This window comes from Oreochromis aureus, linkage group 20 (genome assembly GCF_013358895.1).
Source record: "Oreochromis aureus strain Israel breed Guangdong linkage group 20, ZZ_aureus, whole genome shotgun sequence".
In the NCBI taxonomy this organism is placed as follows: Eukaryota; Metazoa; Chordata; class Actinopteri; order Cichliformes; family Cichlidae; genus Oreochromis; species Oreochromis aureus.
In genome coordinates this window covers 18,240,695-18,264,436 of record NC_052961.1, presented here as the reverse complement: position 1 = coordinate 18,264,436, position 23,742 = coordinate 18,240,695, and the positions used below count along the sequence as shown (strand labels likewise).

General features: G+C 41.0%; 2 protein-coding genes across 2 annotated transcripts; both read left to right on the top strand.

The window, feature by feature from the left end:
- Positions 1-494: 494 nt before the first annotated feature.
- Positions 495-8,316, top strand: tktb (transketolase b). Its single transcript, XM_031753207.2, has 14 exons — positions 495-756; positions 2,624-2,741; positions 2,821-2,934; positions 3,100-3,197; positions 3,532-3,723; positions 3,874-4,001; positions 4,089-4,285; positions 5,661-5,825; positions 6,162-6,318; positions 6,407-6,537; positions 6,630-6,713; positions 6,837-6,933; positions 7,076-7,195; positions 7,458-8,316. Exons 1-14 carry the CDS (start codon positions 650-652, stop codon positions 7,628-7,630), a joined length of 1,881 nt encoding a protein of 626 aa, XP_031609067.1. The 5' UTR covers positions 495-649; the 3' UTR covers positions 7,631-8,316.
- A 4,086-nt stretch (positions 8,317-12,402) lies between these two features.
- Positions 12,403-23,549, top strand: si:dkey-32e6.6 (extracellular matrix protein 2). Its single transcript, XM_039604904.1, has 8 exons — positions 12,403-12,505; positions 12,591-12,687; positions 13,078-13,193; positions 14,797-14,929; positions 15,020-15,177; positions 15,341-15,480; positions 22,524-22,850; positions 23,139-23,549. The coding sequence occupies exons 3-8, from the start codon at positions 13,134-13,136 to the stop codon at positions 23,308-23,310; spliced, it is 990 nt and encodes a 329-aa protein (XP_039460838.1). The 5' UTR covers positions 12,403-12,505; positions 12,591-12,687; positions 13,078-13,133; the 3' UTR covers positions 23,311-23,549.
- The last annotated feature ends 193 nt before the right edge of the window (positions 23,550-23,742 follow it).

Genomic DNA, 23,742 nt, shown 5'->3' with positions numbered 1-23,742 from the left:
GAGCAAAATCTGCCGTCGGCTTCCTTGTTGGCAGCCATCCAGCTACAGTTTTAAGGGGACAGTGACATTATGGGCCTGTGTGGCAAATCAGCAGATTTCGGAATATACATCAGATCCTGCGTTTGTTTCAGCTGACTGGCATTTAAACACACCATCATCATTCCATAAATATAACCAGGAAGTTAACGTCCCACTTGAAGAAAACATACATATTATAATAAGTTAAGAAAGCGGTAGTTGTTCGCACATCAGTGCAGTGCAACTCCACTTGTGGATACCTGTATTTTCCATAAGGGGAGTAGAATAGGGGTCCACACTTTTGTTACTGTTATCTTGGAAATTTACTGATTTTAATGAAACGAGATCGGCATGAAGCAACATCAGATATGTATCTTGAACACGCTGAGAGGGACTGACGAGGGCGGCTTGAACCACTACTCTTCCTCCAATGGTTTGATTTGGTGGGCGTGGCTGTTTGAGGAAACAAAACCCGTCCTGTGCGACATCTCCCCTTCCTCTCCAGTACTTAACACCGGTCAGCTAGCATTTCAGTGGCCCAACGTTGAAACGACGACACCGGGGGAAGCACCCTTCGCATTGAATTAACCACGATTACTACCTGAAGCAGACGACCATACGTCCATAAACCATGACTAGCTACCACAAACCCGATGAAAAGACTCTGCAAGGACTGAAGGACGTCGCTAACAAGCTCCGGATCAACTCCATCAAGGCAACATGCGCCTCTAACTCAGGGTAAGTTGTTCAGAGTTGCAATCATTAGCTGGAGTATTAAATAAATCCTGTATACGATTTAAAAAAATATATAGTATGTGCTATAAGGTTACTGGGGCGAAGGCATGCACTACCTCTGGGCCTGGTTGCACGTGCTGCAGATTAAATTCACGCGGTTACCCAGCCACGGCAAACCGCTAGCAGCAGGTATGCTACCTAATGTTATGCGACTGCTTCGCGAAACGTTTTAATAAGTTACGTTGTGACTTGAGGGTTAGCCGAGCCTACAGCTATTGCTAAGGCTACCATATGCTAACAGTGTTTGTTTTGTTTTTTTCCTCTACAAAATAAATGACGGCCTTATTTACTGGTGGCTTGACTTTTAGGCACTCTAGCCTAGCATACATGCTTATAACACTCAAAGTCAAGTGGTTATTAACATCAACAGGCGTTTACTAGCTAACAGAAATCACATGATGATAGGAAAGGATGGATCTCTTGGTTAGTTTGAGGCTGAATTTTGCTGCTGGCTCTTAGTCGGTCAAATCGCCAGCTTGAGGATATCTGCGTAAAGTGTGGTAAATCTGGGCTATTGGGAAGGGGGGGTTGTGGTAATACTTTATCATAAATATTGGCGTTCCCAGAATGCCAGAATTTTCTTTTTGAGCTATCGCTGATATCTTCCTGGTCACTGTCGGGAAGTAACCCAATAGGTTGATTCGAGTCCAAGCGGGAAGTAGGAGTTGACGAGGGTGTAGCTTTATAGGGATTAGTGTGAGCGCCCTTTGCTCTGTTAATATTCAATTTAGAGAGCAAATCGGTCTATACAAGTGTTACAATATCCAAAACTGAAACCGTAGTTTGTGAGTTAATCAAGTCATGTCATCTACTACATTTCACATACATCACAACACAACACTTTGTTTAGACTAGAATGACGCAAACTAAAGCTTAGAGTAGCATATCTTGCTTCATAACATCAAATCTGAGACAGAAAAGTGGATGTCGGAATCAAAGAGGCAGTAAAAACCCTCAGCTTTATTTATAGTATATGTCAGTCACCTGGCCAGATGCTTTAGTTTGTGCTTGTTTCTCTTACAATTATCCAGCAGCCAGTTGGTTTGCATTGTGCAATTTTTTTTTTTTTTCATAATCTCAAATGCAGCCTTAATAGGCAGTTGATAAACCTGTTTCCTTTGTTTCTTGACAAGGATATGCAGGAGTTTATTCTAACTGTACTATGAGGGCTTTATAAAGATTATATCCTTTTTTAAACAAAGGACTTCTTGAGGAGCATTGTTCCTCAACAGTCAAAGAAACGTTACACTTGTGCCTCTTTCTTTTCCTTGTGGTTTTTCTGACTCTACTTCATTTCTCAGCAGGTTGTCTCTCAACAGAAGAACACGTGGTAAACGGAGCATTGAGTTATTTTAAAATGTTTATGCTGATGTTTGTTCAGATTGGATAATTTGTTCCAAGCATGGTTGATATGCCATTTAACCTGCACAGGGAAGCTGAGATGTGTTGGGCAATGTGGAATTTCTAAATGATTACAGTACTCGACGACTGTGTAGCAACTAACAGTTTCACAAGATTTTTTTTCTTTTTTTTTTTCTGAAGTGTGGTAACCTGGCTGCCTTCCTGAGGCAGTGATGGTCCAAAAAATAAATAACAATTAACAATATATGACTTGTGCTAAAGAGCATCATCGTTTGGCATATTAAATGTTTGGTGTGTCTTGTAAAACTAAAATTGAGTGTTTGTTTTGTTTGTTTATTTCTAAGTGCAGCAACACGTGCATGTTATGCACTTTGGGTGGATTTTCTTTTCTTTCTAACACGATGGCATTTATACTGTCACGGTAGCTTTTCTGTTGTTCTCTTTCCAGTCATCCCACATCATGTTGCAGTGCAGCTGAGCTCATGTCCGTGCTCTTTTTCCATGCCATGCGCTACAAAGCGGATGATCCTCGCAACCAGTGTAACGACCGCTTTGTTCTCTCAAAGGTAGGTGCATATCTTTTAATTGAGATTAATTGTTCTGTATTTGGTCAGGATCTTTTAACGCTCTTCTTCTTATTGCCAGGGTCATGCTGCACCTGTCCTGTACGCTGCCTGGGCAGAGGCAGGTTTTGTGAAAGAGTCTGAGCTGGTTAACCTGCGTAAGATTGATTCTGACTTGGAGGGACACCCCACACCAGTGAGTTGGGAATCTTGAGACCCATTCTGTTATTTATTTATTTATTTATTTATTTATTTATTTATTTATTTATTTATTGGGAAGAAAAGGAGAAAATTGTGTGCAAGCCACTCTCTGTATCATGTACAACTTCTCTTCTTTCCAATTTCTTCTTTTCAAACACAGAAATTGGATTTTGTTGATGTAGCTACTGGATCTCTGGGACAGGGTCTTGGGGCTGCATGTGGGATGGCCTATACCGGCAAATACTTTGACAAATCCAGGTCAGTATGTATATGTATCAGTGTGAAATCATAAGACTATTAAAAACTTCTTTAAAACTTGCACAGGGTTACCTGAAATATTTTTGCAGTTGTCACTGTGTGGTGTTAATCTAAAGTGGATGTTTTATACTCACATTTGCTCAAGACCACTTAAAAGCAGTCTTATTTACTCTAACTAGGAAGTTTCTTCAGTGGTGAAATCCTGTTACTACTGGTGTTTTTGTTTTGTTTTTTAACAAGAGAAGCATAATCTGTTGCACTGCACCAACAGAAAAATTCTCAAAGTAGATATTATGGAGATTCTAATGTCTGTTATTAACTGACTGTGTTGTAGTTATCGTGTGTACTGCATGCTGGGAGATGGAGAGTGCTCAGAGGGCTCAGTTTGGGAGGCCATGGCCTTTGGTTCCCACTACCAGCTGGACAACCTGGTGGCTATTCTGGATGTTAATCGGCTTGGTCAGAGTGAGCCAGCACCTCTGAAACACGACATGGAGATCTACCGCAAACGTTGTGAAGCCTTTGGGTCAGCACGTGCATTTATCTCATCTCATAACCTGTAGAAACAAATTATCAAAACTATGGCTTGACCTTATTATTTTTCTTTCCCTGTATATATCTGCTTTTTGATGGTTTACAGCCATGTTCAGATGTTAATAACATTCTATGTTTGTAGGTGGAACACGTATGTTGTGGATGGACACGATGTGGAGGAGCTGTGCAAAGCTTTCTGGCAGGCTCAGCAGGTCAAAGGCAAACCTACCTGCATTGTTGCCAAGACATTCAAGGGCAGAGGCCTCAAAGGTTGGTGTTTTTTTGCATATTTACTGTATCTAGTTAGAACTGTTCTCTGAATTTTAAACATGAGACTTATTTGCCACTTTACTGTAGGTATTGAGGATTTGGAGAACTGGCATGGAAAGCCGATCCCCAAGGACAGGGTGGATGAAATCCTGAATGATCTGCAGTCACAGATCCAGGTGCCCAACAAAACTCTCTGCCCTGATCTGCCCAATGAGGATACAGCGCCAGCTGACCTTAGCCCCATCTCACTGGCTTCACCTCCAGGATACAAGAAGGGAGACAAGGTACCTTCAGAGTTGCTTGTTTGTGTCTACTTTTTAGTTTTTGAGTATTGGGATCTTTTGTAGTATTGGGTCCAAAGTCACTCAAGACTGAGTGGTCAGCAGTTTAAAGTTTGCTGATACAGTTGTCAGTATGAATCTTATTTAGCATGAGTGGTGGCTTTGTTTCATTACTAATATGGCACAAAAACACCACCTGGAACAGTGTTGTCCATACTTAAGGGTCTTTATATTAAAAAAAAAAAAAATTAAATATAATTCTAAATATTCACTGTCCTTTGCTTTTTTTTCTGTTTAGCCACATGCAAACTCCTGCTAGGTTAAAGATATTGAGAAACTTTGCAGTGTTTACCTGTAGATGCAGCAGAGACACGGACATCAATATTGACTAGCAAATTTTTCTTATCTAGGGATGTAGTTGATTAGAAAACTAGTTTAAAGTTTACCACTTTGGTTAGTGGACACCAGAAACTAAAAGGTTAAACAAATTTTTCACAATTTAATGTAAGAATTTGCTTAATCCTTGGGACTGAGCTTTTACCGAGCTGTTGTAAACCAGAATTGTGAAATTAGAACAGTTTGGCACTATTTTAACCTAGAAAGAAATTGGTGAATTTGGGCTGTGTCACATTATTATGGCTTAACTAAAGCAGTGCATATCTACATCCAGTCCACAATAACCTGGAATAAGAGAAGACTGGTGTTACTAGAACTGCTAACATGATCCACACTCTGCAGTTATCTAGTAATGGCATCATGTGCAGTATTGTGCAATGTTAACCTCTTCAAATACCTTTGAAGTACACATGCAGTATTTGTACAGACAGTGTGTACAGGGCTTGAAATCTTCCATGACTGTGTCAGAATTCTAGTGTACCATTTTATATTACACTGTGGGGGATTGTGTGTGTAGTGTTTTTGTTTGTTTTTTGTTTAAAAAAAGCTGTAGCAAAAAATATCCCCATACATGTCAGAGCTGGAAGATTAAGCACATTTTAACTGTTAGGATTTTGGCTTTGAAGGATCATGAAAACCTTTTTAATTTTTTTTTGTTCCTATGTTATAAATAGGACACCTGTTTTTACAGCAGTACAACTTTGTTAAGCTACAAGTTAATCTCAAAGACTTTCTATACACGAACCTGTGAAAGACATGGTTTACTTCAGCAGCTTTTGTCTAAGGGGGTGATGCTGTCTGAAATGAACATGATTCCAAAACTTGTGTGTGTGAATTATTGTGACAGTGCAGAGTATTGTGCTATAATGCTCATCATGTTGGTAAAGGTTCTTTTTCAGATTAGTGTGTTAAAGTGGATATAGCTAAGCATAGCAATCAAGGCTGTTTGTTGCTTAACCTATTGTATTTTCTGTTCTGTTAGATGGCAACAAGGCAGGCATATGGCGTGGCACTGAAAAAACTGGGCCAGGCAAGCCAGAGAGTGGTGGCACTCGACGGAGACACCAAAAACTCTACTTTCTCAGAGACCTTCAAGAAAGCCTTCCCTGATCGCTACATCGAGTGTTTCATCGCTGAACAGAATATGGTAAACTATCCTTCAGTCCTCAGGCTGATTTACGTGCCCTTCCCTCATTTGTGGTCTCTGTTTTAACAGTGCTGCTAACTATTAGTCAAGCTTTTAATCCTGGAACCCTGTAACAGTTATGAAAGACTAGTAAACTTGGTTTGCTCTTCAATACTATAATCTGCTCCAACTTGGTCTAATCTGTTACTATACATTCACACATGATAATCCGTCCTTTCTGCTGCTTCTCATTTGTGCCCAGTTGACTTTGCCCTTTGCACTTAGTGGATGTGGTTAGGTAAGGGTCTGTCATTTTAAACTAAACAGTGTTGCTGATGTCTCTCCTTACTACTACAGGTAGGAGTGGCTATTGGCTGTGCCAGCCGTGACCGCACTGTTGCATTTGCCAGCACATTTGCGGCATTTTTCTCCAGGGCCTATGACCAGATTCGTATGGGAGCCATCTCTCAGACGAATGTCAACCTGGTAGGGTCTCACTGCGGAGTCTCCATTGGTAAGCTTTTCATCTACTGGATTTCTATTGAGCAGTGCAGGCGTGTCGTGTGAGTGTCTGTCATCGACTCATTGTATTCTGGCTTCAGGTGAGGACGGTCCATCCCAGATGGCCCTTGAGGACTTGGCCATGTTCCGTGCCATCCCAACATGTACTGTGTTTTACCCCAGTGATGCAGTGTCCACAGAGAGAGCTGTTGAACTGTCATCCAACACAAAGGTTGGTGGCCACCTTGTGGTAGCTTGTCCAAGATGTCTTCATCAAGTTGTTGGAGAGCAGTCAATATATTGTAATGCACTTTCCATTTTCAGGGTATATGTTTTATCCGTACAAGTAGACCAGCCACTGCAGTCATCTATTCCCCAGATGAGAAGTTTGAAGTGGGTGTAGCCAAGGTAACTTTTTTTTTTTTTTTTTTTTTTAAATCCCTTTTTGTTATACATCTAATGCAGTCAGTCTTCATACCAAAATGCCCACCCACAATAATGTTTATACGTCTATAATATCTGTGTGGTCAGGTGGTTCGCCAGTCTGATAATGATCAGGTGACTGTGATTGGAGCTGGTGTTACTCTGCACGAGGCCCTCACTGCTGCTGATAAGCTGGCTGCTCAAGGTAACCCACACTGCCCTCTAGTTGACACGTGTTGGTATTGTTATGAGGACACACAGGCTTAATCCAGGGTCTCCTCAACTGCCCAGTGAACCGCTATAGCCTCTATAAACCTGTAAATTAATTTCCTTATGCATTCTTATAGGAAAGAACATCCGTGTGATTGACCCATTCACCATCAAGCCCCTGGATGCTGCTACCATTCTGGCCAGTGCCCGAGCAACAAGGGGACAGATCATCACTGTGGAGGACCACTACAAGGAGGGTAGGTTGTTCAGTTCATGTGTTTGAGTATGTGCATACAGAAAGCATGTTTGTGAAAGGGCAGGATTTTCTTATGGCGGCAACAATTATGGCTCCTAGACATTAGATGGGTTTGGTTTTTAAAAAAAAAAAAAAAAAAAAAACTTGAATAAAGGAGCATCATATCATTACTTGCTTTTTTCCTTTGGCTGTGTTGTAATTTAAAAGAAATGCCAATATCACTTTTATGCATTCATTCCTTTTGACGATCCTCCTTTGTCCAGGTGGTCTTGGTGAAGCAGTGCTGTCAGCAGTGGGAAGTGAGCCTGGTATTGTCGTGACACGTCTGGCAGTGACTGGTGTTCCCCGCAGTGGAAAGCCTCAAGAGCTTCTGGACATCTTTGGCATCAGCGCTGAGTATATCGTCAAAGCTGTGACTCAGACCTTCGCAAACTAAGAACTGCACTTCATTTTCCCTTCTCGTTTTTGGTTTTGTTAAATCACAACAAACTTGCAGCTACCAGGCACAACCATGGAAAACCTAACTTTTAGTTCCTACTTGAGTTGCAATGTGTGCTAACCCTGTATTAATATCAGAGATGAAGGGAAATGAGTGCGGTGTGGTCATAGCCTATAGTGCTGATGGTACGCCCCTATATGCACCTTTTAGTATCCTTACCTCCAGAGGGTTCTGCTGTTTGCTGTTATACATGTTTTCAGAGTCTTGTAAGGTGCAAAGACACAAGCATCACTGAATACTGTACTTAAAGTGTTATGCTGATAGATCAAAAGCCCATCATACAGCAATGTGTCCTTTGAATGGGAAACTTGGGCTACAACATCTGTGGCACCAACCATCAATACTTTCACATTCCTGGCAAGCATTCCTATTGTCCTCACTCTCAGCTGGTAGTCAAACCTCTTTTTATAAGAAGCGCTGTTACTGTTCGTCATATTATAATTTACTAGATTACTTTTGTAATTGTGTTCAGTAACTGCCTTCAATGCTTGGCTATTCCGTTTGTAAACATTCCACTAATGTTTCCTGACCACACGGGTGTCGCACAACATTTCCAGCGCTTAAGGTCACAGAGATATGCTATTACTGCTGTAGTGTGTTGAATTAAAAATAATTCTCCCAATGCTGTTTGTCTGTGCTTATTTATATAAGCCGAGGCTTTATGAATACCAAAGTGTGGACCAGTAGTTGCAAAGTAAATGTCAACAATGAAAGTTTCCACGGATTAAACATACACACACACACACACACACACACACACACACAAACAACCCCGTTCAGCTATCTTAGTGAGGACCCTCATTGACATAATGGTTTCCCTAGCCCCTAACCCTTACCCTAAACCTAACCATAACCTAATTGTAACCCTGACACTAAAACCCCGTTTTGAGCCTCAAAAATGCCTTCAAAAATATGAGGACTGGGTTGTGTGTCCTCACAAGTGACTGCTGGTTCTCACAAGTATAGTAGAATGCAGATTTTGGTCCTCACAAAGATGACTAGACAGGAACACACACTTAGGATTCATGAAAAATGAATTGGTGTAGTAATGAAGTTATAAAGGATCAAAAATGCTGGGAAAAGCATAATTTATTCAGTGTGAAGGTGAAAATATAAATGGCTTCATTTTAAATAAACTTAATTTTGTCTATAAATTACAGAAGTGAATTCTGAAGGGCTCACATGAAGTGATATCTGGACCCTAAAGAGGTTGCACAGTTAGTCCAACCCCTCCAGGAGGGCACATCAATATGTGGTATTGGTAGAAGGTTTGCTGTGTCTTCTACCACAGAGTATGGAGGAGAATGCAGCAGACAAAATTCATGTAACATCATTTAAGCTTGAGCAGTTCGGTGGTGTGTAAGTAGTGGTCCAGGAAGGCATTTCCACGGAGAGACACACATCTACAGGCTAGGCAACAGCACCCTGACTGCCTTTAGTTATCAAGATGAAATCTTTGAAGCTATTGTCGGACCTTACATTGGTGCAGTGGATCCTGGGTTCCTTCGTGCACTAAGCCTCCACACTTGCCTCACCTAAATCCAACAGAACACATCTGGGATATTATGTGTCATTTTCATTTCCCCTAAACAATGCGCGATTCTTTGTTCCTAACTCATTAGGTACTTTTTTAAGTAAATGATTATGATAAACTTATCTGATTTGAAATGCCATTCAGTTGTGAGCATAAAAGCTTAGTTATTTTAGTAACTGTGCCTCACTGTAACCTCAGATGCTTCATGATTGTAGATGTTTATTACATTTAGCATTTGGCAAACTGGTGTCAGAGCTGTTACAAACCTGAAAGCGGTCATGCTGACTTTAACATATTCCTTCAGAGTGAAAAGAAAACAAAGATTAACTTGGTCCTCCGCAGGATAATTCTAAGGATAATAAAACATGCACTGTTTCTTAAACATGTAAGTGTAGTCAGAGAAGTAAGCTCAGCGTTTATACTGGGTATCCTCAACTCCTCATCTCTTTGTTGCTGTGGAAATTCAGGGTGTTGTCACACTCAAGGAAGGGGTTGAATGTGGTCTGTAGATGACAGCGTGTTCCTGTCGAGATATAAAAATGAATCATCTTTGGAAACGTTGCTATTTACTTTGGAGGAGCACATGAGGGCCTGAGTGTTTCAGTGTTTAGTGTCAGCTTGTCCAGAGTGCCATTTGGAATAGGTCTGGATTCTACTGCTGTCTCATCAGTTAGTCTTCAGGTGTGGAAAAACAAAAAAGCATAATCTGCAGATTTGATTGCATATTACAGTAGTAGTAGTGTTAATTTAAGAAGACGTTTTGAAGCATATTAGAATAAATGTAATGTTTGTGTATGAGGGACCAAAATTTGGAATGTTACTGTACTTGTGGGGACCGACAGTCACTTATGGGGACAAAATGCCTGTCCCCATGAAGTTTGAAGACAGGGTTAGGATTAGGAATCTGTTTTGACGGTTAGGATAAGTGTAAGCAGCTAGGGAAAGCAATATGTCAATTAGACGTCCACACGAAGATATGAAAACACGACTGTGTGTGTGTGTCTGCTGAGCAAATAAAGAGGTTTCACCCCACAGTGAACATCCCAGTTTGGCTCCACTCTCAGTAAGGGGCAGAAGGCAAGTGTGAGGATGTACACACTCCGCCGTCGATGTGCAGAATGTAAAGACGTCCTCACTTTTTATTACTCAGAGTTCATGTTTGACTTCAGACATAGATGCTGGCGGAGGTTTGCCAAACAAGGTTGCCTCTGACTGGAACTGTGTACCAACCGTCTCCTCTTGGACAAGGTTTACTATACTCATACTAACATTCTGATGCCCTCCAGAAAAAGCACAAAAGTGACAGCGGTTTACAAAAACGCATTCGTCAAATCACAACAGAATGTAAGACTAAAATCTATCACAAGTGTGCAAAACTTAATGTGCTCCAATATCCTTCCCCCCCACCTTCCTGTCAGTGTCTCTCCTCCAGGAGAAAAAAAAAAGCTGTTCCACGTAATGTTCGCAGACAGTTATGAAAAGAAGTGGAGACAAGGAGGAGCAGGGTGTGTCTGTGTGTTTCACGGTACAACAATCGAGGCCCTTTATTAACACTGAGAGAATTTATTTTTTTTACCTCTCCGCCTGCTAGATGTCCCTTCCCGCTTTCTCTCTCTTTCTTCATTTTAACATTTACTCTGAGCAGCGAACACGTGCAATATGTTTGACCACTGCTTCAAGGTGACTCAGAACAGAAGGGAAACCACAGCGTTTACTCTGCATTCATAACCCCAAGCTCTAGGGTTTTCTGAAGAACTGTCTGCTTGTCTGTAAGTAGACTTCTAACCATCTGTGCTTCCTGTTCTGATGCTTCTTCTTGGCTTCAGCTCTGAGGATTAGAAATTAAACCCTTTGGGCTTCTCTTCATTTGAAAAAGCTTGATTTGAGTATAAATATACAGCAATGCAAATGCCATGGACGTGGATCGTGTTCATCTGTCTGAGTGGAATAGTTTCATCAGAACAAAACTTGGACTCTCGGCATGACGTGGATGCATTAATGGAAGTCTCCGCTGAGATATCCGAATTAGAAATAGCACCCGTTCCTTCGCCAAGGATCGACGCAGGGGCGACAGTGTCGGGTGCACACACTGTTGGTAAGTTTTTAGAGTCTGCCCACTTTTGTCTGCATGCTCTTGGCTAATAAACACTTAATAACTGAGAATTTTAACCTATTTCGCGTACAGAGGATTAAAAATCAAAGTGTATTCCTTCATGACTGCATTTTTGGTTTTGATTTATGCTTTCTGTTACCCTGGTGAAGAAGAGAGTGAGGATGAGCATCTCCAAGCAAATGCAGAGAAAGTGATCAAGCAGGAAAAAACTGGCTCCGGAAACCTGAAGGCTAGCAGAAGAAGGAGAAGTGCCTGGGGGAAGAGGAAACATGCAGCCACAGTGGAGTCCATCGCATATAGAATAGTATGACGAGACTGTGTATATACACACGATCATATTACACCATCTTTTAGGTCGTGTCGCTGTCCTGTCTGGCAGCTTTTGCAATCAGATTTTATGATCTGACTTGTTGTGCCAAACACATTTTGCTTTTCCAAGATGAGCTCTAAAGATTCCCTACAGGCTCCTCTTCTTCATGTGTTTCTTTTATCTGCCTAATTATTCATTTCTATTAGTGTTGTTTCAGTTATCAGAGTATATGTGTGGTACGACAATGTCTAAGCTGACAGGTGGGGGGGGAGGAAGGTAGGAGAAAATAGGAGAACATATAACAAAAGGATAGAGCACAAACAGAAAAGCACAGTGTACTGGTAACCGGTGCACCTGTAAGAATAAAAAAAAACAAGAAACATGCAGCGGCTGTAACACACAGTGGTGGTCTCATGCTGCTTTCTGTAGGCAGGTTTGGGGCGACCCATAAGCGGCTGGAGAAAGCGTGGAAAAGGAGGGGAGGGCAGCAACGCTCTTATGGCTGCACTCAGGGAACTCCACGCTGAGAAGAGAAGGCTGATGGATCTCAGGAAAGCACGAGAGAGGAGGGAGGAGGATGATGATGACGATGAGGACGATGAAGACGATGATGATGATGATGATGATGATGATGATGATGATGAGGAGGAGGAGGAAGAAGAAGAGGTTATAGTTTGTAATATAAGTTGTCTTATTTACTTACTGATTTGTCCGGTTAATTAAATGTTGTTGTTCTTTTCTTCCAAGGAGGAAGAAGAAGAAGAGGAAGAGGAAGAGGAGGAGGAGGAGGAAGAAGAAGAAGAAGCAGAGGAAGAGGAAGAAACGACTGAGTCGCCCAGCAATCAAACAGAAACGGTTTCTAACTTTATAGAGTTGCCTGTTACATATTACATAATTTCCTTGGGCATTAATAAAGTTTTCTGATTCTGATTCTATTAAGTGTCAGAGCACTGAGAGAGAAATCAACTGCAGGGGCATTGGCATCACTCACCTGCCAAGCTTCCAAAACCTTGAAGCCACGAAGGTGGATTTGGCAGGTATGTGTATATCTACAGTTGTAGTCAAAGAATGCACCGAACAGGAATTTCACAGGTTAAAAAAAAGAAAAAAGAGTAAACACAAGAGCTCAGGAAGCCCAGCCATTATTGGGAAATAAAACAGTCTTAATGGCTGGCTCATTACAAGACAGTTTATTGCCAGTGGACATGTTTGTCTTATTTGTGGCGTCAACTGGACATAAGTCACTATTCCGATGCAAAAAAAGAAAATCACTGCAACTCTCAGTGTGCTATCAATACCCATATTTTTGTAGATATTGTTATCCTGGATTTACTACTTGAATACATTACGATGTGGATTATTATGCTTCCAGCTAGTGAATCATTAAATTGAAAATTGAAGTGTCACGTGACTGACTGTATATTCAGAGAACAACATCAGGATCATCACAGCACAAGCTTTCTCGGGCCTCCTGAACCTGGACATGCTGGACTTGAGTCAAAACATACTGGACGACGAGTCGTTCAACCAAAACCCACTTTCTGTGAGTAACACAGCTCTGCATCTTTTGGAATTACTCACAAGGTACATATTTTTATCCTTTTATTTCTCCATTTATTTATTTATTTTTTAAAAAGTGTAAAAGTAAAGTAAAACCAGTAACAGGAGGTGGTTAGTTTGTGATACTGTGCATTACTCTGACCTGAATTTACTGCTCTTGTACTGAGGTTTGTGTCCCAGCGAGTAATATATAGTGATATGTGTGTAATACCTGTGTTAAAATCCACCACAAACCAAGGCTATCCAACACCATTTGACTGCAGAGTTTCTCCTTTCCCACTCGCCTTAAAACAGCAGTTGGAGACTTGCACTTCCAGTTCAGCCTGTTCTGCCTGCACTCAATGAGTATTCTAACTATATTTTTTTTAACTGCACTTTATGTCTGTTGAGTGTTTTCTAGGAAATATTTACCGTACTTAAATATCAAGTATTATTTATCCAGACTGAGAATGGAAAAAAAGACTAACCAACCAAACAAACAAACAAACTTTACTGACAGTGACTGAACTCTGTTAGAAAAGTCAGTGTCACTTCTCTTGTTGTCTGCTGGCAAAAGAAATAAGTAATAAAATAATTTACAGTGGATAACTACATCAACATTTCATATACTGCTTGTCTTGCCAGATTGTAGTTTACCTTCTTAATTAGACAGAATGTTCATATTCACTGTAAATTTGAGCCACAAATAATATTCTGGGAAGAGCTATTTGGTGTGCTTATATAGCACCAGCAGAGACAAACACACATATCCACAAAAACAACCCTAAAACTACACACACAAAAAAACTTAATGGCTTGAGGCCTGAAACTGAACCCTGTTTGACTTCCCTTTGACGTGGACGTGTTGAACTGGTCTGACATTATCCTTAGTAGCTCCCTCTTCACTCTTACAGAGAGTCCTCCGCCTTCTAAGTGTCAGTACTTTTCTGACTTACAAGCACATTTTATGGGTCACTTTGCATCTAATTAAAATAAAAAGCAGGCTATGTCCTGTATCATTATGATAATAAAAGAGCACTGAAAATGCATTAACTAATCCGTCTAAGAATAACCTCTGGTTTAAACTCAGTGTGACCACAGGCCACACTGAGGGAGCCTACCACACTCTGACCAATCATTACACGCTGCCACTGCTATACTGTCACGGTATTGGCTGAAAGAACCTGTTGGAAAACAGCTGCAGCCAATGATGTGGGGAATATGAGGAAATTATTTTTAGAGGAATATTCTTCTTCAGTTTCTGCTCACATCCCTGTAATGACAGGGGATTGATGGACTGGCTGGAGGGATGCTGCGAAGATCCTGTCCACTGCTTTCACTCACTCATCAAAACCACAGCAGCTTCACTGAAGAGCCACCCGAAGTGGCTTTGCTAAAAATATGAGACGATAGATCACATGAATGGAAGAGATGCACAAATGTGACATTCTTTCATTTGGTGTGTTTCTGTGAGCTCTGTGATTAAATCCCGATTGGCAAGTAGGGACGGAAAATTACGGACTTTGAGACAAGTATCTAATTAGTGTATTTTATCATCCTAGTTTGCTCAACACCTATTTATTTGTGCTACATTTCATTCCATGCAGAACTTGACCTCTCTGAGGAAGCTGAATCTGGATGACAACCGCATCACCGTGATCCCGACGCTGCCTTCATCTCTGGAGGAGCTCAAAATCAAAAACAATAAGCTGAGTGGACTCACACCGCACTGCTTCAAAGGTACACAAGGTGTCCGTGAACTTAAAAGAGAACACAGTCATGTTTAAACTTTATAATAGGTGTAATATCATAGTTTTTATTAACTAATAGGTTTGATGAACCTCCTGAAGCTAGAGCTGGGAGGAAATACTCTTCACGAGGGCAGTGTGTCCCCTCTAGCTTTTAGACCGCTACAGAGACTTCTTGACCTCCAGCTGAGTAACAATCACTTCCGGTCCCTACCACTGAACCTTCCTCGCTCTCTTCAGGTGCACATGTAAAACATTATCGAATCCCTTTTTCCTCTTTGCTTGGAATTAGACACTCTCTGACACTGTTTGCATATTCACTGATTGTTTTCAGTCTAAGCTGTGCCACATTTCTGACAGTGTCCCATATCACACCTCAGCATCTGTCTTCCTCATTCTGTAGACGCTGCAAATGACTGAAAATCTAATTGAGGAGCTGACAGAGGACGCGCTGAGGGGCTGCATTCATTTGAGAGTGCTCGAACTGAGGCACAACCGTCTGCATGAACAAGGCATCGCTACCCACGCATGGACGCGTCTTAAGTATGTCCATCCATCCATCCATCCATCCAGCCCAATATTATGTAGTTCCTTCATCAGCCACCAGAGGGCAGCCTTGTGTTGCTTAGGAATCCGAAGACCGCAGCTGTCATTTGTTAAAGTTCAAAATACTTTTCACTTTATTCTTGTGGCCACTAAAAGGTATGAAATAGCACATTTCCATTAAACGATGAGAATTGTTTTTAAACAGGCAATAATTTACTATTACAGTAAACTAAACCATCGATGTTTAAAGCTGACGCCTTATTTCAAAAAATGACTGAAACAATCCAGATTAAAATGACAGCACATTTGGAGTGTTGGACATCAGCTTCAGTACGTGTTTTCTCAGCAGACATTTAGACTGATTTACACAAAGCCAGACAGATTTTTTTTTCCTCATTTCTTCTTCTGCTTTTCTCTCAGCCTTCCTCACACAGACAAACACATGTATGGTCGCATATCACACACGTTTTGACAGCTGACCTTGTGTACTTGGATAAGCAGGCGTGTGAGCGAGGGCTTGAGGGCAACTGTGTGCATCTGTATGTGTGTATTTGTGTTTGTGTTTGTGTATGTGCTGTTTAAATATAGTGAATTCCAGTGGGTTTTTCTTTTTTCTTTTTTTCTTTTTTTTTGCTCCTTAGGATCCTTGTGAACCAAAGTGGGAGCCTCAGGGAAAACTGAGGGAAAAGAGAATGCAAAAGAGAGTTGCAGGAAAGTGAAGCTGTGGAGATTTTGTATATAGGGGACAAAGCAGAAGCATTAACTTGAGAAGATGCAGTCTGGGAAAATTTTAGGAAGTGATGAACTCTTGTAATCTTCTAGATGCAAAACAGACTCCAGGACAGGAAGATGGGAGTTCACTGGAGGAAATTCGAACAGACTGTACTGAGTCTTCATGAGACTTCTGATGCCTGACACTTTGACCTCATTAGTCGTGAGAGCATCAACTTCCCATCGAGTCTGCATGCTCAGTAGCTGGGCCTTCATTTTAAGGCTTCTGCAGGACTGCATAGACACCAGACAGTGAACAATCTCATCTTGACCTAAACTCCACTTATACAGCAGGAGACAATAACTAAGGTCACTAACAAGACCAGAACCCTCCCTTCCAGTTGATTGTCTACAGACCTTTAATAGTATATCATCATGTGGTCCTACTGAGGCATGTTAAGAAACAGAAAGTGCCTGAAAAAGCTGAGAAAACAAAGATCAAAAGTGAATTGCTTAATGTGAAACGAACTGCAGTTGGCTGGGTCTAGTTAGCAGAGTGCTTCTGTTTCGTGTCACAGTGTTGCCTTGCTTCTAGTTCGGTGATCGAGGTATGAGTGGGGAAAACTGGAGGTAAGAGGGAGCTGGGATCTTTTTCAGGCAGACTGGGCTCACTTACCTCATTATGTATTTAAATAATGTGTAATGAATACAGAAAATTTCCAGAGTCTGGGAAATGTCTCTGACTCAATTGGGATAAAAACCTAAAAACCAAAAAAACCCCAAAACCCATATACATTACTTTCCCCTCATCAATCTACACAACAATAGCTACAGTTAATCTTATTTGAAAAGAACTGAAATATCCAGTATTCAGACACTTTGTTGTGGGACTTGCAACTGAGCTCCGGGGCATCCTTCTTTTAATGATACTTGAGATTCTGCAACTACAATTAAAGTCTTTCAGTGCATGTTGAATTCATTGGACTTAATCAAAAAGGTCTGACGGTTCATGGTGTATGTAAGAGTAAAAACCAGCGTGAGATGTTGAGAAAATGATTATGTCAAGGCATAAGCTGGGTAAGAATACAAAAACATATCTGTAGCAGTCTCGGTGTCCAGGAGCTCACCACCTTCATACTGGAAGTTTGCAGACACCAAGCCAAAGTGAGTAAACAGGGATTACTCAGTTTGGGGAGATTTATAAAATTTGGAGATGGCTCAAGCTTTTAGAAGGACAATCATTAATGTAGGTATCCACAAAAAGGCAAATGGCTGCACAGTTTGCCAAAAGGCACCTGAATGACTTGGATACCTGGTTTCCACTGATTCGTTATTGGGCTCAGTGCCACTTTGGAGACAGTGCTGTGGTGCTTTTTGAGAACAAGCTTTCATTTCAGCAGGTTTGAGATTTTTTTTTCTTTTCTGTGGGAAAAAAATGTGCTAGCTGCGTCAGCAGATCAGCTTTGAAGTTGCTGTGGTGGCCTCTCCTATACTGGTTTGGGCCCAGCAATTTTGTCATTCTGTTTCTCAGTCACTTTGGTGGGAATGCATGCAACCACGTCTGAATGGGTTCTGTCATTGCCACGGTGGAAGAGGTATTAGAGCATGACATGCAAAATCCTCTGGTGTGATGAAACAAAGATTCAGCCATTCATAATTCAGTTCATAATTCCCGGGGTTGTGTGCATGATTGAAACCAGGCACTAAGAATCAGCGATTAACACCATCACTACAGTCCAGCGCAGTGGTGGCACTATCCTGTTGTGGGAATCCGTGGTACATGGACTGGGACACTAATGAGGATAGAAAGAAGGATGGATGCACAAAACCATTTTTAAAAGAGCTCAGGTTCTCAAACTGGGCTAAGGATTAGATTTCAATAAGGCTGTTTTGGGAAAACTTGGTAAAAAAACCAGAAGTGTACAAAAGTGGTGTTGTCCTCATAAACAAAAAGGATGTGTATCGGATCAACTTTGTGTGTTTCAGGATGAAAATCAAATGAAGTTTTGCTCCAGTTAAAAAAACATGAATGCATTACTCGTTTTTCATTGGGTGATGTAGCTGTAGTTATGTAACCTTTAGCTAAGCGATGCATCGGAACACTTCTTCCAACTCCAACAACTGTGCCTTCCTTTGTTTATCCCTGTACATGTTTGTTATGTAACCGAAGCTACGCTGGCATACAATTAATGCTGTTGCACAAGCAGTTAGAATTGACTCTTATCAGGCACAACGAGCAGCCTTCATTTTCAAAAACACAGCTGTACAGCTAAAACAGACACACACATACACACACACCTGACACCTGCCTGTGTCAGTGCCTCCCTATCAGTGCCTGATCTCCAACTCTAGATGTTTACTGACCAAACCAGAGCATTTTTTGATTTGCAACACTACGCCCAAATGTCTGTAAATGATCATATTTCATTGATAATGTCTTTCCAGTTGCAGACTGTAGTTTATGCTGTCAAACATTTACGGGAAAATGACGGATTGTATAATAATGATTTTTTTTATTGCATGCTCTGCAGTTTGACTTAACACTCTTGTAAAAGGATCATCGACTTAAAACTACCCAGTAACAGCCACTCCAACTCCATTAGATAATAAGTGACAGAAGAGCAGTGTCTTGTTTTTAATTTGGTTTGTGCTGAAACAGATGGCTGTTATGGCACATCAAATGTTATTTTTCTCCATTATTTTTTTATTATTTGTGTCATTTTGCACAGAGAAGCTGTCATGGGAGATCTGTGTATATTTATCATCGCTGCAGGCTTAGACCGATTGCATGGAGGTGCAGGTTCAGTGATCATCACACCAAAGATGTGTGTGTCGCATCGTGTTATGACGTGTCTCAGCCTGATGAGACTTGTATCGAAAGCCCTTTTCGTATTTGCCCTGGCGCAAATTGGTTTCGTAATGAGCTTATATAAACTGGGAAACAAGCACAAAAAGGCGCACACACTATACGTGCACACACCGGCTAAAATATGACACTAACATCAAGTGAAGACCGCTGGGTTTAATTTAAGTGATCCTCAGTTCACATTTAAGGGTTTCCTTCTCGGTTGCAAAGACGTAACATTTAGCAAGTGTAAAAACTCACTTTAGATTTATAGTACACAAAAAAGTACAGCTGCAGTTATTTGTTCGAGTAATACGGTAAATGATTTCAAATATGCTTCTGTCTGCTTTCAATGTCAGCTGGGAGAGGCTCCAGCCCCTCAGGACCCCAGTTGGACAAGCGATTAAAAAAAATGACTGGAGGGACTGTTTTCAACAGATGTGACAAATACTTCCAGATATCAGCCAGTGTTAATACATTCAGTGCACACAAAAGTGAACACGCAGCTTTAATAAATCCAGAATCTGCCGTCATCCATCGATCAGTGCAGTTTCAAGTCCAGTTGCAGGCTTTCAAGTCTGCTTGGCATAATCACAGTGCCTGGCTTGAATACTTATCCAAAAGGCTTCAACTATTTTGTGTAATCCCGACACTGTGGTTTCATCGTAAATGGAGCCGTGTGTATCTGTAAGTGCTGTACCTGTTTTAAGCAGACCATCACCCTGAGTAACTGCATGACTGGACTATGCTTTGCACAAAACCCAGACAGACTTGATATTTTTTAATGAAACAAAAAAAAAAGCAAAAACATTTGCTTCGGTGTGAATTGTGTGTGTGTGTGTTGCCTGGAGCAGCTTTTAAACGATGCAGAGACTGTGCTTGTGCATGACTATTTGAACATAGTATGTGCATCTTTTTCTTTTTTGGGCGGGGGGTGGGCGATTAGCAATTTCAAATCCATGCATTTGCATCCTCGCTGCACCTCCTTGATGCCCATCTGTATCTGCGAGCATATTTAGTTTTCTGTGGATGCGCATAGTTCATGTCATGTTGTGCGTATGAGAGTGTTGTTGTGTTTTTGTGTAGGTGCCAAGCCAACGGGTGGAGGTCTCTGAGAAGAGAGGACTGTGTGTCTCTCCACTCATTAATACCATGTGGTATTTAAAAACTCTAAGCGGTGGTGGACTGCTGCTGAGCTTACTGGCAAAGTTTTTGAATACAAATCAGCTGCACACAACTGGTCTAAACTGGTACAGAGAAACAAGCATAGTGATGTGTTTTATGGTTTCAACCGGGAACAGAAATCGCTCTCTTTTTTATTTATTTAATTTAATAGAAATTCACAGAAAAATCTTGCATTTAGTGCGTGGTGGGTTCTTTGTATGTTCTGTGCTGCTGTGCTTCCTCAAGTTTCTGAAAGTTGTTCTCATTAACGTGTGCTTTTGTTAACTTGCTGTTTTATAATGCCTGTGTTGCGCAGAACAGAGAGGATAGAGGTAGAGGAAGTTCTAATGCAGATTAGATACATAGGCTGTACATAAAAGATTGATGTCACTCATTGGTTTCGAATTGCATTTTGAAGCCTCAACCCTACTGCTGGGCCAGCTGTGTCCCTAAAGTGTACGGGTGCACAGACTAGGTTTTTTATTCACCAAAACTGCTCCGACATCTTGGAGAGCCCGTGTCACACATCAGGCCTTATTGTTTGTTAGGTAATTTCATTAAGGATGCTCTGACAGGCAGCAGGAGATCAAAGACAACAGAGAGGTCAATAGTGATCTGCTGCAGCTTCCTGTGTTGGCACACGTGTCAGTCAAAGAGACCAGTAACAAGTAATGTGTTATATAATACTGATGAGGTCTGATTCACTTTTGGAGCCAGCCTTAAGTGGTCAGGACAGGAACTGCAGGTTTTAGCACTTCCACATCCATTTTCCATCCATCTCCACAGATTGCTACCTTTCCCGTTTTTTTTCTTTCAGTTGCACCACTGTAGTGTGACCCAGTAATACTTCCGGACAAATATAAACTATGCTCCTTTTTTAAAAAATACATCTTTATGTGTTGCAAACTAATGATGTGAAAAGGGATTGTATATATATAACGTAAAGAGTTTTTTATTGCCAGTAAATAAAAGTAACTCTTGGAAAAGACAAACTAAAAAATAATGATTAAATCTCCTTTTTTTTATTGTTACCCTTCAAGTACCCTTACATGTGCTAATACAGTATTTCATCATATAAAATACTGAAAGAGCTTATTTGGGTTCTTCTGTGCTGTTACTGAATATTTATAGTCGCACCATAATAGTCGAGCCTGTTAGTGGCTCATAGTGTTTATTGTGTAAATTTTATTCTAGAGCATTTCACCTTACACACAAAATCTGAATATTTTGCACAGCCTGGACAAATCTATAGGAAATATGTATTGGTAGTAATCTTGAATTCTGTGCAAAGTCTTGAGCAAACCCTGGTTTCTTTATATTTAATAGGAAAAGAGGAAATAGGTGCTGTGATTTGTTGAAACAGGTAACTTGGGAGGTGTAATGTTCAAAAGAACGAGAGTTGGGTTTTTTTTATTGTAAACTGTAAGCTTTCTATTGTAAGCTACTAGTAAAAGAAACTGTGACGCAGACAGCATCAGTCAGACATATGTTGGCCCAAATGTGTTCAGCATCCACAAGCCTTCACTTATTGGGCCCCATTTCCCATCAATCTGTAGTCATTAACTGGCCACCTGACTGTTTTCTGAGCCCATTTTTTGTTCAGTGATGTCAGTGAATGGAGGAAGAACCGAAAATGAGCTTTTGTCTCCTGCTGTGAGCTGTGCTGTAAACTCAAAACAGCTGTGTAAGACCTTCTAATAAACACTGAATCACAGTGCTGCAGTGCACCCCAAAGACTGCTTTGATAAGTCAAAATTATTATTATTATTATTGTCTTTGTCTCAGACCTCAGAAATCTAGTCTCAGCTGTGTGGCTATTCTTTAGGTTTCCCATAAGCCAAACATTTTCGTAAGCTCTATCAGCAATTCTGCCTCAAATTCTCCCCCAAACAGCCATTGTACCCCTCAGGCCCCGCTGTTTTATTGGCTGGTGCTCCTGCTATTCCACCGCACAGGCTCGCCTCCTATGCCCCCCAACAGCGCGATGCAGGAGGCCAGAAATGATAAAACTTGAGATGAAAGCTGCAGCGAGAAGTTTATGAGTCAGTGTGGATGTGGTCATCTACTGACATGTTTAATCAGGAAACCTGCAAAAACTAAGACACTTATATCATCAGATGCTTCTGCTGAGTAGCTAACCTCAGCATTATCACTAGTAGGAAGGTTGGGAGATCACTGAGATCTTCAGCATGATGCCATAAGTGATGTGATATCACTGGAAATATGGATCTACAGGTTGTCTCTGAGTAATTTCATCAGACTGACTGGACGGTTTTCTTGCAATATGACTGAGATTATTCTATGCACTTTATTTCTTCAGGTCCTTGGAAGCCTTGGATCTATCTCACAACCTGTTCACTTCTGTTCCTCTAAATCTGCCGCGCCCTCTTCGTAACCTGACCCTCCAGCACAACAACATCAGTCACATCCCAGCCTTCACGTTCCGTCACCTGCGGCCTGGCCTGCGGTCCCTGCGTCTGTCCCACAATGACCTGAGCGACGACGGTATAAAACAGTTCTCTTTTGTCGGATCTTACCGCTCGCTGAGTGAGCTCCTATTGGACAACAATCGCCTTGGAGAGGTTCCTCGCTGCATCAGGCAGTTTAAGAACCTGCAGGTGCTGAGACTGAGCAACAATCAGATCAGGTAGAATTGGATTTTCCATGAAGTCAAATGTGATTTCCATAATGCTGGGATGAGCTTACTGTTTGCTTGTTACCCAATCCTGTCTTAATACCATTAGCTCTGCTGGTGTAGCTTTGAAATTATTCTAAGAAGCTTAACAAAGAACACATCCAATTTCTTAAGTAAATGTGTTTCTTATCTTTACATAATTTAGTCTTTAATTTTAAAATAATAAACATTTGAATGTTCGGTTATTTCATAGTGAAATTTGTCTGCCTAAATTTCAGTGTGCATATGTTTCAATTTTAGGCTGGTGAGGCAGTGGGGCGTGTGCCACCCTCGCAATTCGGGCTCCTTGGCTTCAGTCCACCTCGAAAATAATCTGCTGGAAGTCGAGAAGATTCCTCCAAATGCTTTCTCCTGTCTCACCGACCCTCAGGGACTTGTTCTATATCCACAGCAGTGGTCTGCATATGACTGATAGGACAGAGGGTGGGATAGACATACAGGAACACATTTTTTCTCTCACTTTTGCATCATCCTATAATGATACAGTGTTTGCAGAAAAAAATGTTTCACCATGTATTTTGCTTAGTAAGCTGCAGCTTTCATTATATCATCTCTAAAGCTATTTTCCTTTCACATGTCATCTTTGATCATTTCAGTATGTAATAAAGCAAACATGTGCTTCAAATTGTGCTTAAAATAACCAATGTTTTAAAAATCGCTCTTTATGTTGTAAAAGTTGCATTACATTGCAATCAGGATGCACATAAAAACACAAGTTCTGCTTTGTCTTTTCATTGAGGGATGGGATACTTTGGGAAACTTAAGCAAAGAAAAGGATTAACCTGTGTCTCTAGCCTGGGGTACTTGCAGTAGTTTGAGCACAACTATTTAATTAGTGCAAGAG

Bases quoted from the DNA above. Each gene is read 5' to 3' on its own strand.
- si:dkey-32e6.6 (XM_039604904.1), top strand. From the start codon at position 13,134: ATGCTGGACTTGAGTCAAAACATACTGGACGACGAGTCGTTCAACCAA. The intron at 14,930-15,019 runs GTACACAAGGTG...ATTAACTAATAG, and splicing joins CACACCGCACTGCTTCAAAG to GTTTGATGAACCTCCTGAAG. The intron at 15,481-22,523 runs GTATGTCCATCC...TTATTTCTTCAG, and splicing joins CACGCATGGACGCGTCTTAA to GTCCTTGGAAGCCTTGGATC.
- tktb (XM_031753207.2), top strand. From the start codon at position 650: ATGACTAGCTACCACAAACCCGATGAAAAGACTCTGCAAGGACTGAAG. The intron at 6,319-6,406 runs GTAAGCTTTTCA...TTCTGGCTTCAG, and splicing joins TCACTGCGGAGTCTCCATTG to GTGAGGACGGTCCATCCCAG. The intron at 6,934-7,075 runs GTAACCCACACT...GCATTCTTATAG, and splicing joins TGATAAGCTGGCTGCTCAAG to GAAAGAACATCCGTGTGATT.